The sequence below is a fragment of the Rhinopithecus bieti genome, unplaced genomic scaffold, assembly GCF_001698545.2.
Source record: "Rhinopithecus bieti isolate Rb0 unplaced genomic scaffold, ASM169854v2 scaffold_65646, whole genome shotgun sequence".
NCBI lineage: Eukaryota > Metazoa > Chordata > Mammalia > Primates > Cercopithecidae > Rhinopithecus > Rhinopithecus bieti.
Window position 1 is genome coordinate 555,806 of NW_016825020.1, and position 8,994 is coordinate 564,799.

Sequence of the window (8,994 nt, forward strand, 5' to 3'; positions counted from 1 at the left end):
GATGTTGTGCAGGCCACGGAGGCCAAGTGCAGACTTGGGGACAGCTGGCACTCATGGCCTGAGGTTTGTGGTGGAGGGGCAGCAGGTGGGAGGGTTCAGACCTGCAGGGTGCCTTGGACTCAGTGCCCTGTTGCCCTCAAGGATCAGAAATTCCAACTCTGAGCTTCCATGGAGAGGAGAGTTTGGGCCCTGGAGTCCTGCTGGCTGGGCCAGGCGGGGCGGGGCGGGGCAGGACGGGGCAGCCTGGCTGGCCTTTTCAGCCAACTCCTAATCCCACAGGAAAGGAGGTTTTTCTCTCAGGAGGGGCCTGCTTCCGGGCCCCCTGGGGCCGGAGAACCTTCCTATCTTCTGCCAAACTGCCCAGTCCGGACCGATGAGGCAGCTTGTCTGTGATCAGAACTTCGAGGAGTGTTCTGCCTCCTCAGGAAGGATTAGAGAGATTTCTTTTACTGCCCATTTGAAATGGAGCCAGGATTGCAGCTTGTTTTGTAACTGCAGGTCTGAAAGGGCCAGCCTTTCTGCAGGAGATTGTTCTGATAAACGCTTCTTCCTGCACGGCTTTGCTCTACACACAGCCCTAGGGTTTGTGATCCTGCTACCCCCGCCAGGGTTCCACTACTGAGTCTTCTTGTCCAAGATGCCCCCCTGGTCCTCCGGGGTGGAAGGACTTGGTAGCCACCGAGATAATGATCAAGCCCTTTGCTGCATGTACTGATGTTCGCCCCTGTCTTTTAATCCCCACACAACACCGTGAAACAGGCACTGCCATTATCCCCATTTTAAAAGTGAGGAAACTGAGGCACGGAGAGGGGAAGGGTTCTGTACAAGATCACAAAGCCACACTGGTGCTGTCTCCCACTGTACTCTGCCTCGTCTATTCATTTTTATTTCTACTCAGCACATTTTATTTTTCCCTAGCAGTTCCTCTCTCTACATCTGTCTCCACCATTAGGGAACTGCATGAATATAAAAGTGTCTGATTTATCTTTTGGTTTTGGAGACAGGGTCTCGCTCTGTTGCCCAGGCTGGAGTACAGTGGTGTGATCATAACTCACTGAAGCCTCAGACTCCTGGGCTCAAGCGATCTTCCTGCCTCCTGAGTAGCTGACACTACAGGTGTGTGCCACTGCGCCAGGCTTCTAGAGCAAATTTTTATTATTTTTTGTACAGATGGGGGTCTTGCTTTGTTGCCCAGGCTGGTCTCAAACCCCTGGCTTCAAGCAATCCTCTCGCCTTGGCTTCCCAAGGTGCTGGGATTACAGGCCTGAACCACTGCACCCGGCCTAATTTGTCTTCATCACCCTCAAGGGTTGGGCTTTGAGTTAGATTTGGACTCAAGTTTTGGTTTGCTCCCTTTCTAGTTGTGTGACATTGGGCAAGTTTCTTAACCTCTCTGAGCCTCGGTGAATGATCAGTTAAAGGGAGATAATAAAACGTGCCTCTGAGGACTGTCAGAGGATGCAGTGAGAGAACACACGTGACTTGTGCAGCACAGTGCTGGTGAAACACGTGGGAATTGTACTGGCTGTGCATGATGAGTGTATGAAGGAGGGGCCTCTTTCTGCCCCGCTCAGAGAAAAAACTCTTAGATGCCACATTTAAAAAGCAAGGAATAAAATCTGTGTATTAATGTGGAGGGTGTCCTTCGGGGAGCACTGTGCCCTCTGGCATCCTCACATTAGCAGGGGAGACAAAACAGATTCACTCATTCATTCATCACTCAGTGTTACCGAGTCCCCGCTATGTGCCAATTGGGAATAGGACAGATGAAGTCCCTGCCCTCATAGAGGTAAGCATCCAGTGGGGGAAATCAGACAACAGAAAAGGAATCAGAAAGAAGGGAATTTCAGCCACTTGCTGAATGCGCTAAGGAAATACTTAGGTGAAGTCAGGACAAGAGGAAATGGGGCTAGTTCAGCAGGGTGGGCAGTCAGGACCTCTCAGGGGAAGTGACATTTAACCACAATCTGAAAGACAAGCAAGAGCCAGCCATGAGAGGGTGTAGGGAACGACATTCCTGGCCTAGGAAGCAGTAGGTGCAAAAGCCCTGAGAGTGGGGTAAGCTGTGAGTGATGGCAGAACAGCAGGAGGCCATTGTGGCTGGAAGTGAGCGGTCAGAGGAGCAGATGTGGCCCCAGCAGTTAAAGGGGGTCACCTCAGGCAGGGCCTTGGCAAGCAGCTCACATTTCCATCTTGGTGCTCTGGGAAGCCACTGGAGGAGTCTCGGTAGTGGAGTGAGTTGAGGATGTCACTCGTCACCCTGGCCCAGATTGAGGGTGCTGGTGGAGCTGTCGGAGCTCAGGGTGACCAGGTGTGGCGAGGCGTGTGTGGCGGGGGCCATCAGGAAAAGCTTCTTGGAAAAAGAAGGCCTTGGGTTTCACCCTTGGCATAGATTAGATGCCGTTCGGTTATGGATGTCTGCCAGAGGGAAGGCTCCAAGGTGGAAGGGGCCTTGGTGTCTTGGTCACCTGTCCCCACAGGTGCAGGGTGTTAGCATGCACGAGAGGGTCGGTAAGGATTTGTCCAACATTGTCATCTCCAGGAGGCATCCCTGAGCTGTGGAGTCACAGGGATGGGTATTCCAGTGGGTACCCCCCAGTCCCTACCCTCTTGGAGCCCACGGCCCATGGAGGCATCAGGCAAAGAAAAGGGGATTCTTGTGCTGGGTCATAAGTGGTACCTTGGGCCTGAGCTCAGGCAGCTTTCTTAGGAAGACTGCAGAGACATTTCACTGTGTATTCCCTGTGCCTTGCCCTGGCTGTGGCGCATGGTAGGCTAAGTAGATGTTTACTGGGTGAATGATTCTAGGAGGTGGGAAGGAAGGAGGGATGAAAGCTGACATATCCTAACTCTCAACTCACCCCGCCATCCCTGACTCTCAAACTCCCCATCAAGCTAGTTTGCCTTCTCCCTGTGTCTCCAGCTCTCCTCACACTGTCCCGAGCTGCGTCTTTCTGGGAGCTTGGACCTAGCTGCCCTTTGCACCCCAGCACCCCTCCCCACTGGCAGATCGCTGGTTTCCTGACCTTACCTCTCAGGGCCTCTCTGCGCACTGATCCCTCTGCCCAGAACACTCCCCTGTACCCCAGAGGTGGCTAGCGGTGCCCCACTGACCTAATAAAGTTAGCAGACATGTGTTCCTCAGCCCATGTAGTGCTTTCAGAAAATGTTGGACTCAATATGAACATTTAGTGATGGGGAGATTTCACAGGAAATGCTGGATTTCCTCACTCTCCTGAGAAGCTGTTAGATGCGTTCATCTTCTAACATAATGGGCCACGATGGGCTACACTGAAGAGTAACTGCCAGCTTTAGACACAGCAGGTGCTGGCTGGTTCCGCACAGTCTCCTCTTGGCCTGTTTTGCTTGTTGACAAGTTTGAGACCCCTGCCCTAGAGATGAATTTGATTGGGTTTTTGCATACTGCCTCCCAGCTCAGGATTGCATATGACTAGAAATTTTGCCTGCTAAATCCAGAAGGTGACTGAGCGAGCCACTTGCCAGGTGAGCCTTGATGAGGCCCAGAGAGATACAAGGACCTGCCCAGCTTTGCCCACCTCCTTGATCCACCAGAAGGTGGCAAGACCCAGTTTGGGCAGAAACATAGGGCAGAGTTGCTGTCCTCTGGGCTGTCTTCTTCTGTCCCAGCAGCTGCTGTGGGATACTTCCTGGCCCCTAACCCTGGCTACAGAGTTGCTGATCAGTGCCAGACGTGGCCCCCAATTAGACAGCTGGTGGGCCACCAGACGCCGGGTCGCCAGCTTCCGAGAGTGGGCACTCAAACCTCTGTTCCCCTCCTTCAGCTGCTGGCAACATTCTCCCTGTCCCTGAGTTCCAAGACTTTGAGAATGGAACTGGGGGTGGTGGACAGGACCCAGAACAATCCCCTCCCCACCCAGGGCCCCTGTCCCACAAAGCAGATGCATTTCTTCTGCACCCCACTCTGCCTCCAGCCAGGGCATTCTGAATGCTCCAGCATACACCGCTACCTACACACCGAGACAGGTCTTTGCTCTGCCAAACACTAGGAAGCTAAAAATAGCCCTGCCCCCCTCTGGCCCTGTAATTGGAGGCAGGACAGCTGGTTTCGATAAGCAGGGTGCTCAGGCCCTGGCCAGCTGCCACCTGCTTTCATTGAACACAGATTGCCTCGGCGGAAACAGTCCCATTCCAGGCTCTCCCTTTTCCTGCTGAGTTTTTGAGTGGGTTGAGCTCTGGGCTGAGCCTGAGAAGCACCCGCAAGAGCTAGGACCTGGGGCCCCGGCTGAGCCTCTCCCCACCGGGCAGTCATGTGGGAATTGGAAAAGCTGCCTATTTTCCTCTGGCCTGGGAGCACTTCTGTCTCCCCGAGACCTTCCTGCTGACCTCAGAACATTGCTTTCTTTTTCTTTTTTTTTTTGAGACGGAGTCTTGCTCTGTCGCCGAGGCTGGCGTGCAGTGGCTCAATCTCAGCTCACTGCAAGCTCTGCCTCCTGAGTTCATGCCATTCTCCTGCCTCAGCCTCCCGAGTAGCTGGGACTACAGGTGCCCACCACCACACCTGGCTAATTTTTTGTTTTAGTAGAGACAGGGTTTCACCATGTTAGCCAGGATGGTCTCGATCTCCTGACCTCGTGATCTGCCCGCCTCGGCCTCCCAAAGTGCTGGGATTACAGGCGTGAGCCACCGCCCCTGGCCCAGAACATTCCTTTCTGTTGGATGGTTCGTTCCTTCATTTGTTCCGTAAATGATCATTGAGTCCCGCTCTGCACCAGGCCCTCTGGTAGGTGCTGGGATAGTGCCATGAATAAGACAGAGAAAACGTTCTGTTCATGTCATTACATTCTGGTTGGGGGAGATGAAATAAATCTGTAAACAAGACCACTTCAGACAGTGAAAAGTGCGAAAAAGGAAGCAACACAGAGATGTGATGGGTGGGATAGGGGTCGGGGACCATTTTAAATGAGGTAGTCAGCGAAGGCTTCTCTGAGGAGGTGATGTTTGTGCTGAGACCTGAAGGATGAGAAGGAACAGTTGCATGAAGAGCTGAGGAAGGGCGTTTCCAGGCAGAAGGAACAGCAAGTGCAACAGCCCCGAGGCAGGGAGGAGTCTGGTATTTTTGAATAAGAGAAAGATGATAGGTGTGGCTAAGGCGTAACTAGTGAGAGGTATTGGGGGTGAGATCAGTCAGGGTGGGAGTGGGTCATGCTAGGCCTTATTTATGTCCATGTGGGAAGATTTGGAATTTTTTTCTGAATAATGAGCCTGTGGGAGGCTTTTGAATATGGAAATGACATGGTTTCATCACTGTTAGCTCTCCTGACTCCCCACCATCATCCTTCTGGCCCCCCTATTATTTCTTCCTGCATATTTGTCCACTCCCTCTGTTCATCTGTCCAGCCACCACCCCATCCAGCCATCTGTGATCCATCCCTGACCCATCCACCCATCTGCTCACTCTCTTCTTCATCCACCCCATATCAAGTCGTCTGTCTGTTCAATCATCCACTTACCCACTTACCTACCTGCCCATGTGCTGGCTGGCTGTCTGGCCGGACATCCATCCATCTATCCATCCATCCAGTAATCCGTCTATCTAGTCACTCATTCACCAACCTGCCTGCCCAGCCTCCCTCCATCCCTCCCTCCCGTCCATCCGTCCGTCCGTCCGTCCATCCATCCATCCATCCATCCATCCATCCATCCATGCATCCATCTATCCAGTGAGCCTGACGCAGACCTGGAATCTGGTCACACTCTTCTCTCTGCTGTTGGTAATAAGAGAAGCATGAAGCCTCAGTAAAACCCCAAGGGCTATAGACTCCTAAGCTCGGCTTCCCTGTGGGAAGGTCTAGCTGTCATTCCCAGGGGTGGATGTGGCCAGGCCAGCTGAGTGCTTGTCCCTGTGATCCCAGCATTGGGAAATCCTCTCAACCACATATTGTGTTCCTGGCAGTGAGTTCGTTGCCTGGCTCCTAGAAATTGGTGAAATCAGCAAGACGGAAGAAGGAGTCAACTTGGGCCAAGCCCTATTGGAGAATGGCATCATCCACCATGGTGAGTGGAGGACTGGGCCCAGCCGGGCTAAGGGGTAGGAACAGGTCAGACCCCAACTGTGCCACGTTTCCAGTAACTCAGGCGGCTCCTACCCTTTCGTGCAGCCACCTTGTTTTCTGGGCACAGTGCGGCCCGCAGGAACGTGGATGCCCTTGTAAAATTGCCTCTTAGGCACCAGCAAATCAGGGACACCTCAGAAAGCTGGGGACAGGGGAGTAGAATCTTTTATCCTTTCAAGAAATGTCAAGAACCCTTTGGTTAACTTTTAGTTATTCAGCAAATATTTATTGAGTGCCTATAATGTGGCAGGCACTGTTCACACCACAGAACGGGAGGAGGACAAGCTGTCGTCATGGAGCCGACCTTGTAGTTGGAGGGGACGATAAGATCTTTACAAAGCAAGATAGTAAAACATGATAGGTGCTAGGGAAGGAGGGTAAAGAGTGTGGTGTTGGGGTTCACATTTGAATAGGGGAGATGGGGAAGGCCTCACTGAGATGGTGCCATTGGAACCAGGACCTGAGCCACCAGTGAGGGAGGGACCCAGGTGGGCAGCATGGTTCCAGGCAGAGGGAACAGCCAGTGCAAAGTCCTCAGGCAGAGTCTAAGTGGGTTGTGCAGGGAATAGCACGGAGGGAGTGTGGCTGCCTCAGAGTGAGGAGGGGGCATGGTAGGAGACGAGGTCAGAGGGCACAGGACTGATGGGAGAGTCCAGGAGGCGAGAGCAGATCCTATAGAAAATTGTAGGGTCTTTGGCTTTTACTCTGAGTGAGCTGTGAAGCTGTTGCTGACCTCTGCATAGAGGAAAGTCCTGCTTGGATGAACATGTTAACAGAATTCCTCTGGCTGCCCTGTGGAGACTGTTGGGACCAAGGGTGACAGCAGGGAGCCACGCAAAGAGGCTGCTGTGATAGTGCAGGTGGGAGGCGAAGGCGGTTCGGGCCAGTGTAGGAGTGAGGTGATTGATATCTTGAGGGTTAGGGCTTTATAGGCATTGCTAATGTATCTGAAGCATCAAGGATGACTTTGTGGGATAGAGATGGCTCCGTAAATCTCAGCAGTGTGGTCTCAGGCCCCAGCATGCTTGTCCCCACCCATCCATGGGTGATCTAGATACAAGGACATGCTCAGCCAGAGGGGTCCCAGTGCAGGCTGGATCGGGGCATTTCTGGGTCCCTCAACCCTGCAGATGCCCCACCCCAAGCTGTGAGTCTCAGCAGGGCCCTGCACGTAGCAGGAGGATGGCGTATCCTCATGTGCAAAATGGGGAAGTCATAGCACCCACCTCGTGGGGTTTCAGTGAAACTGCCCAGCATAAAGCCTGGCCAGCAGTGATGGCTGAGGCTGGTGGGTGTGGCTGGGAGGGGCCGAGGGTGCGTGGCGGGCAGTGAAGGCTGATGCTGGTAGGCATGGCCGGGAGGGGCTGAGGGGGCGTGGCCGATAGTGTGAAGGCTGATACTGGTGGGCGTGGCCAGGAGGGGCCGAGGGGGCGTGCCCAGCCTCACAGGTCCTCCTCTCTCTCCAGTTTCCGACAAGCACCAGTTCAAGAATGAACAGGTGATGTATCGTTTCCGCTACGACGATGGCACCTACAAGGCCCGAAGTGAGCTGGAGGATATCATGTCCAAGGTAGGGGCCCTCCGCCCCCATGACCCTGACTCAGCTGGCCTCGTTTACCTCCACCCTGAGTTCACCTCGGAGCAGAACTGTGCCCCTTGGCTTGTTTGCCTCCTCCACTGCCCCCACCTCACCCCTGCCCTCATCACCCTGCCCTGCCCCGTCCTGGTCCTGGAAGCCATCTCTCCCATCAGCCTGGATTTGGAGGCTCGTGAAGGATGTGGCCTGATCCCAGAATTCCTCCCCTTTTTTCTTTCAGGGTGTGAGGCTTTACTGCCGTCTTCACAGCCTCTACACCCCGGTGATCAAGTAAGTTACTCTTTCCAAGCTCCACTTTCACCTCTACCTCTTCTCAGCTGTGTGGCCTTGGGCCGGCAACTTAACCTCTCAGAACCACAGTCTCCTCCATTAAATGGGGCTTGCAATGGCACCTATCCTTTAGGTTTGTCGTTAGGATTAAGTGAATTAAATTATGGGAAGCACTGCAGTGCAGTGATGCAGGGTGTCAGTTCTGGAGCCAGACAGACTGAACTTGAACCTGCCTCCTAGTTAGCAGCTGTGTGACCTTGGGCAGAGTTACTTAACCTCTCTGTGCCTCAACTGTTTCCTCTGTGAAATGGGGATAATAATGGGCTCCACCTCAGGGCCTTTGTGCCTGCTGTTCCCTCTGCTCAGGATGCTTTTCCTCTGCATACCTTCATGTTGGTTCCCTCACTTCCTTCAAATGCCTGCATATCACAGGGGTCTTCCCTGCCCACCTTCATAAAGGGTCACCAACCTGGTACTTTATGTCCTCTGTATTAGTGTGTTTTCATGCTCCTGATAAAGACATACCCAAGACTGGGTAATTTATAAAGAAAAAGAGGTTTAATGGATTCACAGTCCCACGTGGCTGGGGAGGCCTCTCAATCATGGAGGTATGTGAAAGGCATGTCTTCCATGGCAGGCAAAAGGAAAATGACAGCCAAGTGAAAGGGGTTTCCTCTTATGAAGCCATCAGATCTTGTGAGACTTACTCAGTACCACAGGAACAGTATGGGGGACCTGCCCCCACGATTCAGTTGTTTCCCACTGGGTCCCTCCCACAATATATGGGAATTATGAGAGCTACAATTCAAGATGAGATTTGGGTGGGGACACAGTCAAACCATATCAGCTCCCTTTCTTCCCTTTAATTTTCTTCTTCTTCTTTCTTCTTCCTCCTCCTCCTCCTCCTTCTTCTTCTTCTTCTTTCTTCTTCCTTCTTTCTTCTTCTTTCTTCCTTCTTCCTTCTCTTTCTTCTTCTCCTTCCTTCCTTCCTTCCTTCCTTCCTTCCTTCCTTCCTTCCTTCCTTCCTTCCTT

At 52.9% G+C, this 8,994-nt stretch overlaps 1 protein-coding gene across 1 annotated transcript in view; it reads left to right on the plus strand.

Annotated features, from left to right (window-relative positions):
* The window catches only part of PREX1 (phosphatidylinositol-3,4,5-trisphosphate dependent Rac exchange factor 1), a 213,473-nt gene that overhangs the window by 148,977 nt on the left and 55,502 nt on the right, over positions 1-8,994 (plus strand). Inside the window, 3 exon segments of the mRNA XM_017862768.1 lie at positions 5,936-6,036; positions 7,562-7,665; positions 7,913-7,962. Coding sequence (XP_017718257.1) covers positions 5,936-6,036; positions 7,562-7,665; positions 7,913-7,962 — 255 coding nt within the window.